The sequence below is a fragment of the Carettochelys insculpta genome, chromosome 3 (assembly GCF_033958435.1).
Source record: "Carettochelys insculpta isolate YL-2023 chromosome 3, ASM3395843v1, whole genome shotgun sequence".
Lineage (NCBI taxonomy): Eukaryota > Metazoa > Chordata > Testudines > Carettochelyidae > Carettochelys > Carettochelys insculpta.
In genome coordinates this window covers 97,182,007-97,202,368 of record NC_134139.1, presented here as the reverse complement: position 1 = coordinate 97,202,368, position 20,362 = coordinate 97,182,007, and the positions used below count along the sequence as shown (strand labels likewise).

At 40.2% G+C, this 20,362-nt stretch overlaps 1 protein-coding gene across 2 annotated transcripts in view; it reads left to right on the top strand.

Annotated features, from left to right (window-relative positions):
• STXBP5 (syntaxin binding protein 5) overlaps nt 1-20,362 on the top strand; it is a 183,964-nt gene that overhangs the window by 66,795 nt on the left and 96,807 nt on the right. For both annotated transcript variants that reach the window (XM_074990423.1, XM_074990422.1), the window contains exons 7-9: nt 11-94; nt 15,519-15,642; nt 19,796-19,874. In XM_074990423.1, the coding sequence (XP_074846524.1) occupies nt 11-94; nt 15,519-15,642; nt 19,796-19,874 (287 nt within the window). The remainder of the gene's footprint in view (nt 1-10; nt 95-15,518; nt 15,643-19,795; nt 19,875-20,362) is intronic.

Genomic DNA, 20,362 nt, shown 5'->3' with positions numbered 1-20,362 from the left:
ATTATTGCAGCTTCTCATTGGCTATGAGTCTGGAATAGTAGTGCTATGGGACCTCAAGTCAAAGAAGGCAGATTACAGATACACACATGATGAGGTAATGGCATTATTCTGCAGTTGACTGACTTCTACTTGTGTTGCAATGGGCTTTTTGTGTGTGTGTTCCTCTTGTGATATAGTTGTTAAATACTGGCAGGTTTGTGTGGTTGAACAATGGTGTTCAGAAGTAAAAAGTTAAGAGGAATAGAGTGTTTGATACCTCACATTTACATGTCTGCACAGGATTCTTCCAGTTCCCATTCATAATAGAGTTTTGACTTTTTTGAACAACTCAATTTCCTAATGTAATTTTGGCCACCAGAGCCTTTCAACACAGTTTGAACTGATAAAAACAGGCAGTAAACTTGATCCATTGCACATAATGGCAAGCGTAAAGCAGCAGTCTTAGATCTATCTCATGTTTAACTGAAAAGAAGAAAGCAAAGGCAAATATTTATAGCTGACGGATTTTTCTTCTCCAAGATACAGCTATGTGGGACAGGCTGCAGATGGAGTTCAGCTACTGCCAGCCTCTCATGTTATGTCTACACGGTAATTGGGAGGTGTGATTGCGGCACAGGTAGACATATCTAGGTTAGCTTTGATCTAACTATGTCTGGCTTTGAACTAAAGCTAGTTTGAGTAATAATAGCAATGAAACTAGAGCAACACAGCTCATCCTCTCAAAAACGTATCTAAGGTTTGCAGCAAACAAGGCTGTTGGGTTCACGCCTGTTGTTACTTGAACTAGCTTTGACCTAGTTAGATCGATCTAACTTGGGTATGTGTACACATGCTGCAATCCTACCTTCCAGTTGTCCTCTAGGCATGCTCTTGGGCTGCTGGGATGTACCATGGGGAAGCTGGGATAAAGATTCCCCTAAGATGCACCTATGGTTTGGAAGTGGAATGTGGTTTAGGCAAAAGATGGAAAAGCCTATTTGTCTGGGTCTTTGTGTAACTCGCAGTCCTCCCTGGCTGTAGAAGAGTGTTGGAACTCCATGTGGGATACTTTTCAGGTTGGGAAAGGCCTGGCCCGATTGCAAATAAAGAAACCACCCAAGCTCCCATCTTCTGTACATAATAGCATTTTACATATTGGCTACGTCTACACTAGCCCCAGACTTCGAAATGGCCACGCAAATGGCCATTTCGAAGTTTACTAATGAAGCGCTGAAATGCATGTTCAGCGGTTCATTAGCATGTGGGCGGCCACGGCACTTCGAAATTGATGCTCCTCGCCGCTGTGCAGCTCGTCCCGGCGGGGCTCCTTTTCAAAAGGACCCCGCCTACTTCGAAGTCCCCTTATTTCTAAAAGGAGCCCCATTGGGATGAGCCGCATGGTGGCGAGGCACGTCAATTTCAAAGTGCCTCGGCCGCCCGCATGCTAATGAAGCGCTGAATATGCATTTCAGCGCTTCATTAGTAAACTTCGAAATGGCCATTTGCATGGCCATTTTGAAGTTTGGAGCTAGTGTAGACGCAGCCATTGTGAACACTGTACATCTCTTTTGTGAGGAACTGTAGTTGACATTCGATGCTGATCATAAGATAAATGTTTCAATGTCCTACAGCACATTATGCTTGCTCAACAATGGAACTTTTTGCATAGTTTGCTGTTTCCAGATCATGTAACTTAGTAATTGACATGTACTGATCCCAGTTGAGGATCTAGCTTCAGAACAAGCTATTGAATGATTGATGGGCATGTCTTGAATGTATTTATAAGTGTGCCATGAGGAGTTACAGGCCTCATGTAGCTGCATAACCATTTTCCTCTTGATTTGTTGTCTTTAATATGTTCTAGGTTTTGTTGTGTTGAATTTTTTTCTTAATTCGTAAAATGGTGATTTTTTTGTTTGTTTCTGTTCTGAGACATCCTATTGTAGCTTGGTACTTAATGCTATTTCTCTATACTTTTTGGGTTTGTTTTTGATAATGTCAGGTGCACATTTAATAATTGGGTGTTTTTATGTGGATGAGGGAATCAGTGAAGTAATTGCTTTAGAGAAAACTGATACAATCGGTGATTAAGATTTTTTTCTAACATTAGAATTGGGAACAATCTAAACCTGTAGGATTACAAATAATCAGAAAACTATGACAGTCTGTGTGTTTTAGTTTGTGTGAAATATTTCCTTACTCTGTCGACTCTCATTCCAAAAAGTCTATGCAGACAATGTATAAAAGCTGTGGAAATATATTAAAATTACTGAACAAAAGCATTCTAGACCTTGGATCTACTTCACTGGGGATGAGGGTGGTTTGTAATCTAGGTGACCTCTTGAGCTCCCTTCCAGCCCTGTTTTTGTATAATTCTGTGTGTATTCTGCTCTTTTAAAATGCAGAGAGTACTTTGTCTGGGTAGCGCTTGGATCTATCCTTTCAAATATTTCTTCCCTTCAGAAGAGAAAATAAATGTAACCTTGTTGTGCAAAACTAGTTGTATATCTTTTCTTCCATGGACAAGATGCATACATGTTATGTTTTTGGAACAGTGGTGTCTTCCATCTTATAACTTTTTGGGTCAGTACATCAAACCCTTGTTACGATAGACTAATGGGGGTGGTGGTTGTCCTCCTATTCCCGAAAGTCCATTATATGTGAGGGTTTACTGCCCACCCACCCCTGCCAGGTTCCTCCAGCCCTGGCCGCTGCTGCCGCGCCCCCCCCCCCCCCCCCCCCGCAAACAAATAAAACCCTGCCACTCACTGGAGCTGCTCCCTCGTCATGCGTGGCTGGAAGCACCCAGCTGCGCAGCCAGAGGTGCCACTGCACGGCCTGGAGGAGCTGCCCCCACGTACACATGATGGCTCTGGTGGAAGAGGTGGTGGCTCTTCCAGGCTGCACCTGTGGTAAGTCTTTTTACTTTTTTGGGGGTCGGGGGGTGATTTTATGGACCTCCGTGGACTCTGGGAACAATGGGAGGGATGTCTGTTGTTCCCAAAGTCCGCTAAATTGGGGTCTGTAAAATTGAGGGTTTACTGTATTGCTAATTATGTCCTAATGACTCTGGATTTGGGGAAGTCTGAATGTGCAAAAAAGAGAAATTAATGCTGTCTTGCATCTTGCATTAACCAATTAGAACAGGCTGTGTTGAAGTGAATGGAGCAGAGGAATCTTGGCTGCTGCTGAGTAAGTCTGTTTCTCTGGACTGGTGGTTTTTAGAGATTCCTCCCTTCCTTCCCAGTGCTTCCTGCCTGTGCAGTCAGCTGTTTTGCAGTGGGCAGGAGGCTTTGGAAAGAAGGGAGAGGGTGAGAATGGGACATGCTTAGGAGAGGGAGTGGCAAGAGGCAGGGAAGAGGCAGTATGGTGGCAGGTACTGGAGGTAAGGGTCTGGGCGGGTGCAGGACCTTGAAGTGGAGTGGGGAGCACCTGCCTGGGCAAGGAAGAAACTAGGACCTATGCTGGCTTTTTCTGACAAAGCTGTGCAGTGTAAGCAGGACTTAAGGCCCTAAGCATTTGAGTCTACAGTGAGGAGCAGAGAATGGAGTACTTAGCATTTATGACACTAAGTTTGACCTAGTAGTTTGAAAGTGGTCCCTGAGAAAAATGGCTTTGGGTATGTCATGTCAGTTAACTCGTCTTCTGCACTACCAGTTTTTATTTTGGAGGTGATGAAGATGCTTGCCCCATTTCCAAGTACAGAAATAAAATAAGATTTCATGAATTACTTTAATTTAACAGCAAAGGTACCTGAAATCTTTCAATATGATCTTTACTCTTACACTTTAACTACAGTCACAGATACCTAGAATTAAATTTGTTTGCAAGGAGATTTCCTTCCTTTGCAAATGAAGTCCATAAAATGAAGCACAACTTAAAAAAAAAAAAAAAAAAAATCAAGCAAACAAAAAACCCCACTCCTTTCCTGCAGGACAAGTTGGATTTTAAAACCAGTATGCTTTATTGTAAGACTAGTTCAGGATCTGTTATTTGAGAGAGAATCCTCTGAAAGAATACACAAATCTAGCATTCATATTTAACAGAGCTTTTTATAGCAGTTATTTATAATTCCTGTCAAACCATTCTGTGCAGTTAGTTTCTTGTCATTGTCTTGCAAGATGTTTGTTTACAGTGAGAGGATAGAATGGAAAATGTTACCTTTTTTTGTGTCTCCTTTTGTGGGTTTATTTATATGGAAGGGCTCTGAAGTTCAAATATTGCCATTGTAATTAAAAGGCATTTTCATACATTATTCATACAGTATGAACATAGAATTAATTTTATGCTGTAATCGTTAGTTTTCTGCTGTTTTGTGGACATGAAAACAAAGACATTACTGCATGACTTGGAAGTGTTTGGAAATGTTTTAATATTTAAAGTTTAAATGGTCAGGTTTTAAATTAAAATATTTTGCCTGCTCTGTTTTAAACTAAACTTCAATAATAAATCAGAAGATAGAAATTACTATTTTTAGGCTCAGTCTTCTGATAGGTGGGTAAACACGAGAGCATATCTTTGAGCTCTATAGAGGATATGCCAGAACAGCGCAAGAGGTTGCCATTTAGTCGTCAAAGTAGCTACTGAGTAATTTATTTATGAGCAAAGAATGGATTCAGACAAGAACCTTCCTCCGCCACTCTCTCTCATGCGCAAATGTAGTAATGGAAATGATATTTTTAAAAAAAGTCAGAAAGCTTGCAGGTTACCCATACAAAATAAGCTGAGAGAGGAATCTGTTTCTGCCAAAGTCAGTGGAAGATTAGCTTATGGGGTGGTATCAGTTTGCTGTGCAATTCTTTATTAGGCACCAACATGTCACATTGAATGGTGGGTTAGAAATATCTGGATAGAACACTATTGGATTTTAAGTACCCGTAAATGCTGTTTAAATTTTTATCAGAAGTATTGATCGTTTTATTCCATCCTGTTTATCTTCCCCATCATAGCATTTATGTCTTTTCATACTGTTTTGGAGAATTAGTGATGTTGACCCCCTTTAAACTAATTCTCAAGCTGTGTTCAGTTTGTGCATTCACATGTGTAGAATCACAGAAATGTAGGGCTGCAAGGGACCTCGAGGCCTTCTAGTCCAGTCCAAGATGTATTGTAATTGCTATTCTGTTGCATAGAAGAATTTATCTGTTCGTGAAGCAAGGTTGCACGTGCAAAGCAACAGATAAAACTTTTCAGTATTGTGGCTCCGGAAACATGATTCTCATGAGTTAAGCCGTCAGTGGAATGCAGATAGGGACCACACATCTCAAAAAATTTCCATTTACAGCTACCACCTCATCATCTTTTGGCTATGGGAAGCCACACCCCAGCAAGGATTTTTTTTGTTGTTTTTTTTTTGTTTTTGTTTCTTACATCTATCTGAATATCTGTAAATTAATTTTTTATAATTTAAAAGCCTAAAGATAAACACACAGTTAGTTTTGTACAGCTGTAGCAACCATCTCATCACGTGTCGTCAGCAGAGGATGAAGCTAGTTCATTCTCCTTTGCAACATGGAATTTTATCTCTTCATCCTTAAGACAGTAACTGATAGGTGGAGAAGGCTAATATTCCAAAACAGGGAAGGTGGACTGGCATTCCCAGTGGAGTTAACTGCTGCTTTGGTGGCATTACCAGCCTCACCTTTCGAATGTTTATATTGGCCTTCTTCCAGAATTTTCCTGAGGAATGTAAACAAAAAGAAGGAAACTTATAACTGAGCAAAACCTAACTCTAATTTTACAATAAAAATACAGTAGAAAGAAAGATACTTCCCTTGCTTGAAAGCTTTTTCTCAGCTGAATTTCAAAGGACTGTTGTAAATATTGGAGGTATAGCGGCTTCTCAAAGCTACAGGAAATTGATAACCTGCCAAGCAACCTAAATAGAGGGATTGTGTCCTGTGTTGTTTAGAGAGAAGAATAATCACTGCAATTTTTCTTCAATCATAACACATTTGCAGTAACTAATGTTAAAAGATGAGTAGACTGAGAACACTTGCTAGCTGTGTGTCAGGTAGGGAAGGTCTCACCTCTTCTCCTGCCATTCTCCCTTCAGGGGTTTAGGGAGTCACAAAATTCCAGGGCTTTAACTAGTGCTCCGATGGCTTAAAGTCTAAGCCAGCGAATGACACCCCCCCACAACTCCTGCCTTCATTGTTTGGGTGAAGCTCATCAAGCAGATAAGTGTGGTATCTGTAGGGTTCTGTTGATGTGGCACTGTTCCTACTCTCTGGTGCACGTCTTCAAGATGCTTAAGCTGTTGGCCCCGACTCCATCAACAGCAGCATCCTTGGCACAGAAGGTACCGGATGCTCCTGAGGTCCCAAGATCTTGATGCTCCTGCGTCCTATGCACAGAGTCCTGTCATCTTGGAATTGCCCAGAGGTGATCTGGTGCTGGTTGGTCCTTTGATGCCTGATATGTACCAGGTGGCCCAAGGATTCATAGAAATGATGAGGTGTCTGGTGTGCACTGAGGCCCCTGCCTTTCAATACATATCCAGAGGTGAGCCTTCACTTCTGCCTGCACCTGTCCAGGTGCCATTGCTCAACTCCTCAGGCCTGCCCTGCGTCCTGTTATGGTTGTTTGAGGCATTGCCATTCCAACTTGTGGTGCCAGACGCCTTTGCAGACTCCTTTTCCATCCCACTTGACACTGGCCCATTATCCATCTAGGGCCTCCACTGCTAGCTCTTCAGATTGTGGATATTTGGCACATTCTGCCTCCTGTTCCAATGGCTGGCACTATGCCTCACCAGTTCCAATGCCATCTCCTTGATGCTTGTGTTTGGGTTCCATAATACGTGCAGCACAGGCAATAGCTCCTACCCTGTTTCTGTTGGGGGACTCAGTCATGTTCCCTGCACTGGTCTGGTTCTTTTAGTCAGAATCCTTGGGTGTCAGACTCTCAATGTCCATTTTCTGTGGTGCCAAAGGACTCAATTGCTCCCTGGGTAGGTCTTGTTCTTAATGCAGATCTGTCTCGCCACTGGTCCAGGTTTCAACACTTCACCATCTCAGCACTGGTGGTGTTCTCCATACTAATCCCAATGTTGGTCTCATTCTCAATGCTGTTTTACCTCTCGTCACTGATCTTGCTCTTGGTGTTGCTCTCTCTGCTGGTGCCAGTCGATTTCTCCTTTCCCCATCTTGCCACGGAGCCATTCTGCTTGACATTATTCTTTTCAGCATTGGTCCATTTCTCAGCACCCCTCACCATGGCACTGTTCTTGCTCTCCGCACTGCTTTTATTCACCTCATCAGTCATGAGAGTCCATGTGCACGAAGCAGACGTTGGCCGCACTTCTCCAGGACTCCTTGTCATTCCCACTCTCATTCTCCTGCCTCATTTCATTGGTCTCTAATGTCAGACCCTCAAGGCCTGGAACAAGATCCTCCTACTGCCCAGTATCCCCGAGCTCAGGGTCCGTACTGGGAGCCCTGGGTGTACCATGAACCAACGGACCCTGTGCCCTGTCACATACAGCATCAACCTAAAAAGCTCAGGAGGCTGCTAACTGCCCACTGCAGCTCTCGCCGCCCTACTCCTCTTGAGGTTATGTGTCCTCCTTTTGCAGAGCATCATGCACTGGTGATGCCTCCAGCCCCTCTCCAGATGAGACTGTAGCAGGCGTGTTGAAAACGAAGAACTCTAATGAGAGGGGAGAGGTGAGCTGCGTCAGGTCAGAAAAAAAGATCAGCTTTTGGCCGGTAGTAGTTTACCTGAAATTAATCTCTCACCCTAGGCCTTATTTGTGACAATTTCTCTTTGTGTGTTGGACTTTAACTCATGTGTTTTTTAAATTTATTTTACTTTAGTAACTTACTTTGGTCTGTCATCACTTGCAACTACTTAAATGCTACTTTTATACTTAATAAAATCACTTATCAAAGCCAATGTAAATAAGTGTGTGATGGGAGACAGAGATGAGGAGGGACAATAGGTGTGCATATCTCTCATTGATAAAGTGAGGTTTCTGAGCTTTCTCTGTGAAAACTGTTATAGAGAGTAAGATGGATTTATTTGGGGTTTGGTTCCATTAGGGCTGTACTTCTGGATGCTGTCTGGTCCTTGAAACAGAGCCTCCCAGAGTTGAAGTGTTACCAGTGTCTGTTACTTTGCTGCCTTTTTTTTTTTTTTTTAAATCCCAATGCTGTGCCTTTCCTGGGGGAAATCAAAGATTCTGGCTCAGCAGGGCAGGGTGGTGGGTGTCCCGGAGAACAGGTAAGCATTCTCATTGGTATGTAGGTGGCTATCTCCTGGGGGATCTCTGTGATTCAATCCATCACATCTGTGAACCATGGAAGTTTAGTCAATCAAGTGCAAATGCAGACCTACCCTAATTAACATCATACTCCACTGAAAATGCCTATGATGTACAACTGCAGCTGATTCATAGAAGTTATTGTAAGTGGTAGTTGTTAAAAACGTAAAATAGTGTGACACGTACTCTGTTTTCTGACCAAAGATAACCCAACTTCCCGCAACACATCAGGAGACAAGCTAAATTTTCAAAGTCTGCTAGGGAATTATGATACGAATTAACTTAAAAGCAGTAGTGCAGTCTTCTGTGTTGTATAAGTGTATTGGTGAATTTATAATTTTAGTTTATTTTTAAGATTAAAGCAGCCATAAATAATTTTGCTATAGTTTTTTTAGACTGCAGCTGATCCTTTGTTAAATTTCCACATTTTCATTTCTATTACAAAAGGTTTGGGCTAGTCACACCAGTATAAAAAAAGGCATCAGCAGTCCAAACTGATATATATAGTGACCCAGAAGGTGATGAATGTGGATTCCTAGTTTTAATTTAACTAAGAGTTGTGCCAGTGAAGCTCTTTATGGTGATAAATGATCAATAGACTCTATAATTGACTCTATATTATAGTTCAAATTGGTCTGGCAGTATCAAGTAATAAAAGGTCTCTGAGACACATCGAGCTGTGTGGTCCTCAGAGGTTATTCCATAAATAATTTTAGGTCCATCTCTGTTCCTCAGACTTCAAAGATTGTTCATTATATAACAATATAATGTGGGGCTGAGTAACAAAGACTCATATTCTGTAAAGAAAAAGAAATTGGATATATTTTTTTTCAGAATGTGTTGAAAAAAACTGCACTCGGACAGTTCTCATGGTACACCAGTGCGTCATGGGACACTGGTTGAAAACCACTGACAAGTGATAATGAGACAGTCAGCCATAAGGGTGTATTTCTTATGGTCATGAAGTATGAAATCATACGGAGTAGTATATTAGAGACAGCTTTATATTCCTTTAAAATAATTCAACACATTCTGAAAAAAAAATCCAATTTTTTTTCAGAATGTGTTGAATTATTTTAAAGGAATATAAAGCTGTCTCTAATATACTACTCCGTATGATTTCATACTTCATGACCATAGGATATACACCCTTATGGCTGATTGTCTCATTATCACTTGTCAGTGGTTTTCAACAAGTGTCCCATGACGCACTGGTGCGACATGGAATTTCATCAGTTTCCCCTCTCTGCAGCTCTTTGCAGAGGATCTTTTACTCTCTGGAGCTGCCTCCTCCTGCCTGCCCTTCCCTTTTCCCCATGCAAGCAATTAAGTAACCAGTGACATTTTCAGCAGTTACTCTATTAGTCAGCCTTTCTAGTGTGGTGCATGTACAGTCATCGGCCTTTTTTTTTTTTTTTTCCCAACCTGTTGAGGACTGTGTTGTGTGGTAAATTTGAAACATTAATGCATTTGATCCTCATTTAGCTTGAGTGCACTACTGTGTTGCAAACCTCTCCAAGACCATAACCTTAGTAAATGTAAGTAAAAGTGATGTTTATGAGCAATTGATTCAGCTGAAAAATGGGCAGTCTGTGGAATTGTCTCATTGAACTGTGCTGCATTCCTGAAAAGGTTGGGTACCACTGAGCTAAGTATCCAAGAAGTTTCTGAACATGGATATTTCCTACTTTGTAAGGCAATTTTAATCTGAACGTATCTCATAGTTAGAAACTGTACATGGATGTTAATGTTTAAGTAATTCATCTTAGTGTCTTTATAAATACTACCAGGCATTATCTTCCAAATGTTTGCTTGAAAAGGGTGAGTGATTCTGTTCGAACTTAAAATAATAACTTTTCAGTTGGCAACTAGGATTTTAATTTGATGCAAACACTAATACCGCTAGGATGATAATTACCTAATATTTTTAGAGCGTAAGAACATAAGAATGGCCATACTGGGTCAGACCAAAGGTCCATCCAGCCCAGTATCCCGTCTGCCAACAGTGGCCAATGCCAGGTGCCCCAGAGAAGGAGAACAGAAGACAATGATCAAGTGATTTATCTCCTGCCATCCATCTCCTGCCCTTGTACTGAAGGCTAGGGCACCATACTTTACCCCTGGCTAATAGCCATTTATGGACCTAACCTGCAAAAATTTATCGAGCTCTTTTTTAAACCCTAATAGAGTCCTGGCCTTCACAGCCTCCTCCAGCAAGGAGTTCCACAGGTTGACTGTGCGCTGTGTGAAGAAAAATTTTTGATGCACAAACAATGTAACCATATTAAAGAAATAACTGAATAACCTCAAATAAATAACTGAATTGTGACTAAATTGAACATGGATAAATTTAACTTGTTTTGGTGTTCAATGGCTTAATATTGTATGTAGTGCTTTATTTTTGTTTCTGTGGTCCTCTTAAGGAGGGGGGAATTGAGACCACAGTGAGGCCTGGTCTACAGTAAAGAATGAGGTTGATGTAAGGCAGCTTATGTCAACCTAACACTGTCAGCATCCATGCTACAGTGTAGCTTATGTATGTCAAACATGGAATACTTTTGCGTCCTGTGACTACATGTTTATAAAGTAGGTATATGACTGCAAGACCTTTCAAGAATAAACTCTCAAGGATCACGTGTGCACAAGACATAACCTGCTATTAAGTTGCACACAGGCAATGCTGCTGTGGCACATGATTGTGTACCAAGGCATACTTGCACGGGTGAGGAGGATGGGTATAGTTTGGGTCCCCACTCTACTCCATGAGTATGCATGCTGTATTCTGCCATTTTCTCTGCCACATTCATCAGTTTGTGACGTTCGTTCATCATGGATTGTTATGCTTTCTGTGCTATAAAAAGTTCTTTGCAATGTCGCTGTCACAATCAGAAAGTAGTAAATCTGTAAAAAGGAAGATTGAAGGTGAGCACCATGTTTTCCAGGACAAGAGGAAGCTATGTTGTTTTTGTTGTCAACTGAAATGGAAAATTATTTGCTTAATATGCAATTCAGTTATCAGAGTTCCAAAGGAGTATAACATCAAGTGGCGTTCTGAAATGTACTGAGAAAAGTATGATAGATTAGAAGGGAAATTACAGTAAGACAAGTACTCGAATTAAAGACAGCGTTGAATAGACAGCTAAGTCTGTTTACAAAAATAAACAGATGGTGAAGCTGTAGATAAAGCTAGTTATGTGTTTTTTTTTAAATTAGTAGTGCAAAGTTCAAAACTGTTCACTGAAGGTGAATTTATGGAAGAGTGCATGGTGAAAATTGCTGAAATTTTGTCCTGCAAATGTGAAAGCATTCAAAAAGATATGTGTCAGAATACAGTTGCAAAGAGGACAAATGAAGTGGCAAGTGATTTAAGTGAGCAATTAAAAGAGAAATCATTTTGAAGCATTTTCAATTGCTCTTGATGAAGGTACAGATATTGGTAGTGTTGTGCACCAGGCTGTCATCTTGTATGCTTATGATGGTGATTTCAGTTTAACTGAAATCACCTCTTGAACTTGTACCCGTGCATGACACTACAACTCGTGAAGACCTTTTCAATTGTGTGATTGTACTTGTGCAGAAGTACAATTTGTTTGTCAAATTTAGCTTTCATAATGACCAATCATGCTCCTTTAGTGACTGGGAAAAGAAGTGATTTTGTAGCTAGATTAATAGAACTCCTAGCATCAAGAAACATAAAGTCTAACCATGTTCACTGCATAATCCGTCAGGATGTGCTGTGCTCAAAGGTTATAAATGTGGAGCATATGCTCAAAGTTGTTTTAAAAAAAAAAAAAATTTATCCATGCCTATGGTTTGAACCGACGTCAGTTTTCGTCATTATTAACTGATGAGTTTGGAATTGAGTATGAAGGCTTGTCATACTATACTGAGGTCCGTTGCCTTTCTTGTTTAGAGAGTTGTGGAGGTGTTTTGGAAGCTTTGAGAAAAAAAAATCATTATTTTCCTTGAAATGGAAGATGGGACACAGACTTAATCAGTAAGGATAACTGGGTAAAAGATTTATCATTTTTAGTTGACATTACCAAATATCTGAGTGACCTGAATTTAAAACTTCAAGGGAAGTGACAGGTAGTATCTGTGTGTGACAGTATATAAGCTTTTATGACCAAACTTTGTCTTTGGAAAGTAGTTTAAAAAAGATTTATCTCCTTTTATTACATGCTGAGTCCATAAAAAAAAAAAAAACACCTTAGTTCACATTTTGTTCAATGTTGTACTTCTGTGATGTGAATTTGAGGGGAGATTCCACTATTTCAAATCATATGAAGATAAGTTCTTGTTTAAAGCAGTGTTTTCTTATGATCTTCAAAAGACTGAAGGAAGTATGCAAATAGAACTTACCAGAATTCAGTGTGACTCTTTTTTAATAAACAAATATAATTAAGTTGGCATTCTTGATTTTTACAGATGTGCCTAGGCAATTTGTTGAATTAACTAAATTTGCATAAAAAACATTCAGTGTTTGGTAGCATATACCTATGTTAGCAGCTGTTTTTGCTTGTAAAGGCCAACAAAACACCCAAAAGGTTAAGTGACGAACATTTATCAGCGATAATCAGAGTAGTATCAACTCAAAATAGCAAACCAAATATTGAAAAACTGGTATCAAAAAAGGAGTGTCAGCTCTCTGGAAAAAATACTCAGGACTGCAGTGCTGCAGGTTTTAATTTGAAATTTTCACTCTCTCTCTCTCTCTCTCTTTATATATATAAAATATGCTACTGTTGTATTTGCTTCTCAATATTGAATAATACAATGTGATTTAATATTTGGCTTTTATTTATTCCCAAATAAAATAACATGTTATATTAATTTTATATCAGTCAGTTTTTTGCAATTGCATGAATAATATGTTTATGCAAAATCTCAAACTTACAAAGTATCTCAAATTTTCACAGAAGTTTGTTTAATTTAATTAACCACTGTATTTTTTTGTTTTTATTTCAACAAAACAACGTATGGATAATTAAAAAAAAAAATTAAAAAGTACCTTAAATTTATATTTAAATCAAAAAACATTATATATGAGCAAATAACAATTCTGCATCTCAAATTTATGAACTATTAATAAAATTATAAAACCATAAAATTCATATTAACTAAGAAATTCGCAATTAAAATTATTGTATTTTCAAACAAGACCTGAATAAATATTATAAGGTATACCTTAGACATAGTCTTTACTATGACTTTCCAATAGAAGTTCATTTTTTTGGTGGCCCTGAGAGCTCTGTTTTCATTTGTTTGTCCCTCTGTAGGCTGTGTTTGACATGCCTGGCACTGTAGCTCCCTACCAGTGTACATCACCCACTTCACTAACCTTGTATCCATCTCTCTGAGGCTCTGTTTACACTACAAGATAAATTTGATTTTAGTAATGTTGATTTTATAATTAGGGAATTAATAAGTTTGAGTTTGACCATCCTCACTCCCCACATGCTCCTCACAAAGATGACTTATTGCTGCCACACTCAAATTGGCAGACGACTGTTGCAGTGGTGCATTGTGGGAGCCTATCCCACAGTTCCCTCATCCCCATGGCATTTTGGGTATGTTCACTGGTCTTTGACATCATCTTTCCACATTGTATTTTCCTCATTCCCCTCATGTTCTATGCAAATGTCGATTCCCGCTCTCCCCCCGCCCCCCCCCCCCCCCGCCAATTGAAAAGAAGGAAAAGTAGGGCATCCACAGAGATGGCAAAAAGTTTAGAGAAATGTCTTTCTTGTGTAGCTGAATTCTCAGCTGGCCATCCACTGAGTGTCCCCCACTCCCGTGTTTGCATCCGATCCCAGATAATAATACGGGAACACTGACTATATTCTCAAAGTTAGAAGAAAGAAGATAGAAAAGTCTAAGAAAAAAGATTTTTGACTTTTTAAAGAAGTAATACAGGGACCATGGAAAGCTTGAAGAGAAGAAAGCTTTTCAGAAAAGATTGTTGCTGAGGGGAGAGTCTTTGGCTTTCTGGTACACTACAAGGCTTCTGTGCAGCAACTGTCTTCTCAACTGGCCATCCACTGAGTGTCCCCGCTCCCATCATTGCATGTAATCCCTGAAAATAATACAGGGGACCTAGTAAAGCATGAAGAATATCTTCGTTGCTGAGGGAGACTTCCCCCCGGTGGCTGCAAACCCCCGAATATCTTTCCCACTCTTGGAGCCCTAAATGTGTGCAAGCCAGGACGTGGTGCTGCCTGGCAGCATTGTCAGCAATGAACAGCAGGGTTGGGTTGGGGGCTACCATGTGATGTGGCTGAGTGCAGGAAAGCCCTCAACTGTGTGGTGCCTGAGGGAGAGGAAGTGGGGTGCGCACACAAATGTAAACCATTGAGAAGTTTCGTGGCGTCTTATGCAAACATAACTTCCCACAACAGCCTTGTTGCAACATGATATGGTGGGGCAGTGGCTGGCACTGGGCAGAGCAGGGGGAAAAAGAAAAACACAAATGTGGAGACAGAACCACAAACTTCCTCCAACACTATTTGTAATGCGTAGATGCACTCACAGCAGTAATAGTAAAGAAAGACATTTCTCAGGCTCTCATACAAACATGAGCCCACAGCCAAAGACTTGCAGCTCCCACTCCGAAATTCAGTGTTCATGTTAACTGACTAACTGGAGAGCAGTGGCCAGAGCAGAGCAGTGAGGGGGCTTGTGAGTTACATACAGGACACCTCTGGACACTATTAAATTTGATTTTAAGATATGGCACTTCCACACTGGCTTTTAATCAAACTTCTGAATTTAAGATTGACGTTATTCCTGTCAGATAACGGTGATATTGTAATCAATATTAGTGCTCCCAAAATCAAGCTAATGGTATTTGCAGTGAAGACCATCATGTGGTAATATTGAGCTAACTGCCTTAAATTCAAATTTATCTCGTAGTGTAGACACAGCCTGAGAGGTGTAACACTTAGGTCAATGCAATGTTTACGTAGACACTGTGTTGCTTACATGGCCTGTTACTACCTCTGCCAGCCAGACCCCACCACCCTGAAGCTGCCAGTCAGAGCCATGCTGTTCTGTGCCTAGAGAGCAGGCTGTTTGTACTCCCCCAAGCCCCATTTAAATCAATGCAGGACATGCACCATCAGCAAAAGGAGCATTGTGTGGTAATAAACAGCTGATTGAATTGCTGCAGTGGCTGTAGGGTGACCTAACTTAAATCGACTTAATTTTATAGTGTGTGTATATCCTAAGTTCTTGGATTTCTTCTGAAAACTGACTTTTTTTTCTTCCTCTTGTGCAGGCCATTCATTCTGTTGCTTGGCACCATGAAGGAAAACAGTTCATTTGTAGCCATTCAGATGGTACCTTGACCATATGGAGTATAAAATCCCCTGCCAAGCCACTTCAGACAATCACTCCACATGGTAAGAAAAGAATGAAAACACGTTATCACCTGGCGGTTCTTGTACTGGAACTCTGACATCAAACCCTTCTATCAAATCCTGTTTTATGTAATTCCGGAGTTTAAAAACTACTGTGTTAGCAAAAAGATGATGTTTAGTTTTCCCAGGTGTATGCTAATGACTGCTGCAAAATCCAAGCTATTGTTAAAAAAAAAAAAAATCATCTCAAGCCCTTTTGCAAACAAATTTTCAGTGTGAATAGTGTAAATCAGTGCCTTCTTAAATCTGCAGAAACATCTCCAGTGCATTTCTTGGAAATTGCTGAACAGATGCGAGAATGAATATTGATTTTTGTATAGTTTGCTTTGTGCTTAATGTTTCAATCTGTATGATATAAGATGTATGGATAAGTGTCTGGTTTGTGTATAAATGCACACACTAATACGTAAAGTGTTGGGAAATCAAAATGGTGCTATTGAAATTCTGGAATTTTAAATTAAGGCTAGAGTTACACTACAGCAGAAGATCCAACCCACTGAGGGTCAATCTTCCAAGGTTCCATTTTACACAAGCATGACGTGATGCTCCTGGGGTCAATGTCGACTCCTGTATGCCTTGTGAGGCGAAGAATAAGGAAGGTCGATGGCAGAAACATTCCTGTTGACTTTCCACCATGAAGACAGATGACGTTGACTGCAGATAAATGGATTTTAGCTACGCAGTTAGTGTAGATAAAATTGCATATCGTCTGTCAACTTCTGTGTCTCGTATAGACATAGTCCAAGTATGTCCACTACCCAGTGGCAGAAAAAAGTACCCCAAAAGTTAACTGTGTAAAAGTACAACTACTTTGCAAAAAATGTAATTTAAGTAAAAGTATCCTTTTGGAAACTTTCGTGGGTAAAAGTACAGAGGTGTCGCATCTTAATTGTACTCAAGTATTCAGAAGTAAAAAGTAGCCATTTTATGACAATACATGGTTAACAACATGAGTTGTCGTGTATTATCCCTTAGTGTGTGCGTGCACACACACATATATATATATATATATATATATATATATATATATATATATATATATATATATGCGCATGTATACATAAGGGTGTATGTATACATTCAGTGTGTGTGTGTGTTAGTTATATACAATGTACATACATACTATTCGTTTATATTTCAGATCTGGAATTTAAATGTCATAATAGCCATTATAAATTAAGTTAAATCCAGAAGTCGAATTACAGCAATTATAAAAAGACAAAAGCATACAATGTATTAGACAAAGTTATACAAAATAAGTGCATTCCACCAAGCCGCCTTATAAGCCAGAACAGCAGAGGTGAAACATTGCAGAAGGGATGGGAGGGATGGGGCAGAGCCAATATTCCCTCTGAGTTTAAGTGCCTCATTAAAACTGCAGGTCACAGCAATCACACCTTATCTTCAGATTCTCACACTAGGAACCCCAATGACTTCCAGAGCATGAAGAAGGTTAGCAGGGTACAATGGGAGCAAAGAAAAATTCCTTATTCATAATGCAAGAACACCACTGTGCTCAAAAATTTCCCAGGTCAGGGGGCTTTAACAAGACCCCCTGAGCTGAGATTTTTCAGCATATTGATAAATACAACTTGTACTGAGAACATGAACAAAACCTGAGGGTGTGGCTAGGTCATCAAGCCAGACATCACCCACTGTGATTCATTTCCCTAGGAGACTCATGGGAGAGCTGATTTCAGTAACAGTTATCTCCTCTGCACCCACCCACCTGCCTCACATTGGGGAAGCAGCAGCAGCCCCCCCATCCACCCCCAAAAAAGTGAGCAAACTTCTAAACCAGCCAGGGAATCAGGAAGATGGGACCAACTACCTCAACAACTCAAGTGTCATACCCCACTCCTCGGCTTGTACCCCAGCCCTCCTCCTCAGTTCCCCCAAGGGGCTCTTAGGAAGAAAGGGAGGGGGTGGACCAGACCTGCTCCACATTTAACATGCACCTAGATAGCAGGGTGGCTTCAAATCCCAGCCAGCCAGTGCATGTGGATGCACACACACATGCATATGCACACACCCCTCCCCACAAGTCTCAGCCAGCCAGAAGAGAGAGTACATGCATGCTTTTTCAGTCCCCATCAAACTCAGCCTCCCACCACAGCTCCAACTCCTCCAGAAGAGCCTGCCCCACCCACTGGCCATGGGGCTTCTACAGGTAGTCCTTTGCTCCAGGAAGAATGGGGAGCCCCTGCCCTAGGCATTCACCTTTCTGTTGCTCCCTCCAGAGCAGAGGAATTGCCTGAGACAGAGGAGTTGCCGCTGTCCTCCCTGCCCTTTGCTGAGATGTTGCATTTCACTCCTACCTAGCTGGCTGGCCACTGGTAAAGTCCTGTGAGACAATTTATATGCACCACTCAGGACATCACCCTGAGCAGCAGCCCTGGTTGCTGAGCTGTCTAGGGCTAGTAGTGCCTGCATAGATACTGTTTTTGACTGAAAAAGTGTTGATGCAGCTTTTAAAAGCATGGTTCTTTGGCAGAGTCATTGTGCTGGTAGGTTATTTTTTTTAGAAAACAAATTGTCACTGCCTGATAATTGGATAATTCCATACGCAGCTGTGCTTTAGCAAATTGGAATAGTGACTTGCTCAGCTATTGGTGTGATGAAAGTAGTGAGCACACACTTTCAGAAATGGTAGGTGAGTAAAAAAAGTATAGTATTTTCTTTAAAAAAAAACACAAGTAAAAGTGCAGGTTTCATGAAATAAATTACTTGAGTGAAGTACAAATCCTGGAAAAAATTTACTTGGGTAGTGTAATGAAGTATTTCTACTTAGTTATGTTCCACCTCTGCCATTACCAAACTAGTAATACAGTAAACTCTTTCAAGTCTGGCAGCCCAAGAATCAGGAGGTTGACGGATATTCAGATGTTCTGAGTAATAGAGAGGCATACCTAGCAATGCATAACACTAAAGAAAAACAAGATTAGATATTAAGAATCAACCAAATGTATGAAGTGTACTTTATTTACCAACAACAGTCGTATGGTATACTGTAAGCTTACACTATATATGTATTTACTTCCACTGTACTTATGGAAAAAGTAAAATGTACTTGTGGTTAAAATGCCAGTTATTTGAGAATTCTGGATAATAGCATGCCTGATATGAAAGAGTTGACTGTATAATGAAAGCTATGTTGAATTGAAATACAGCAAAAAGCCCTTTCATGTGATACATCACCAACTGCAAGCTCAAAGACTGTGTGCAGAAAGTCTGTTTTATGGTGTAGCTGATGTGGGGCTGGGGCATGGGAAGGGTTGCGAGATGTACTCTGGGAGGGAGTTTGTGTCCTGGAGTGGGGGTTTGGGCCTGGAGTTGAGGCATGGGAGGGACTCAGGGAACCAGATGAGGTGTGCACTCACCTCCAGTGACCCCCTGCAAGTTGCTCCCTGTTCCTGCTGTTGCTAACAGATGTGTGACCAGGTGGCTGTGCAGGCACATTGCCTCCTTTGCCCCTGACCTGAGTACTTGGCCAGGAACCAGGGTCAATGGGAGCTGAGAGAGGAAGTGCCTACAGATTGAGGCAGCGTGCCTGCTTGCAGTACAGTCACCTGATGTAAGGACCCCCCCCCAATACACACACACCTGGTACCCTCAGTCTTTCCCGTGCCCCACAACCCCCACTTTACTACCTTTTAATTAACTATTATTTAATCCCTCCCATTTTGTCAATATGCCATGGACTTTACTGTAAATAAAATAGCTTACATTGCTATTGTATAGGAAATCAAGATATAAATATAGCTTGCTGCTGAGAATAGGTTATTTGAAATGACACCTTTATTCACTAGATCAACCTCTGCTCGTTTGTCTGTTTTAATCAATTTTCAGAGGAGGACCACATTATATAGGAGTAAACTTTATGGTTTCTGCCATATTGGTTTTTGAAGACTGTACCAAAAAAATTCAATATTTAGATGACTAGTGGCAATGTTAATTGTCCTTTTGTATTATACTGAGGCATAAAATAATGCGTGACAATATATTAAATATGTTTTGTATACATATTTTAATTTTTAATTTATTTTAAACAAATTTTGTGGTGTTTCAGCACATTAGATTTTTTTCAAGTTTAATATAGTATTCATTATTATTATTGTTTGTTTGTTTGTTTTAGGAAAGCAGCTAAAAGATGGTAAGAAGCCAGAACCTTGCAAACCAATCCTTAAAGTGGAATACAAAACAGCTAGAGCTGGGTAAGATTTTTAACACTTTCTAGGTATTTGTAGTCTTTGCATCATTCCATTTGTGGGACATGCGTGCAATGTTGCTGAGCTTGGGAACCTCTGAAAAACTGTAATTAATAATTAACTGTATTACTGGTAGGTAAAAGCAGACATTACTCTAAAAATATGTGTATGATTAGAATAAGTAAACATAATATGTTGATGAATGCTCCATATCTGTATGTGCCTTCCTTAAAATCAATAACTAGCAAAAATATTAAAATATGTTAAGTAGTGTGTTGCTTTTTAAAAATGTTCATGATTACTTACCACCTTTTAGTATTTTAAGGAGAAACTGATAAATTGGGAGAGCATTAACTACATTTTCCATTCTAAACTTTGTGGGAAATCTATTTCTTTGAAGAATTAAACTTAATTTATCTTGTAATTAGACCTGTCAGTCGCTTTTTTTTTTTTTTAAGTGAAGTAATATGATTTTGGAGTATGACTCAATTCTT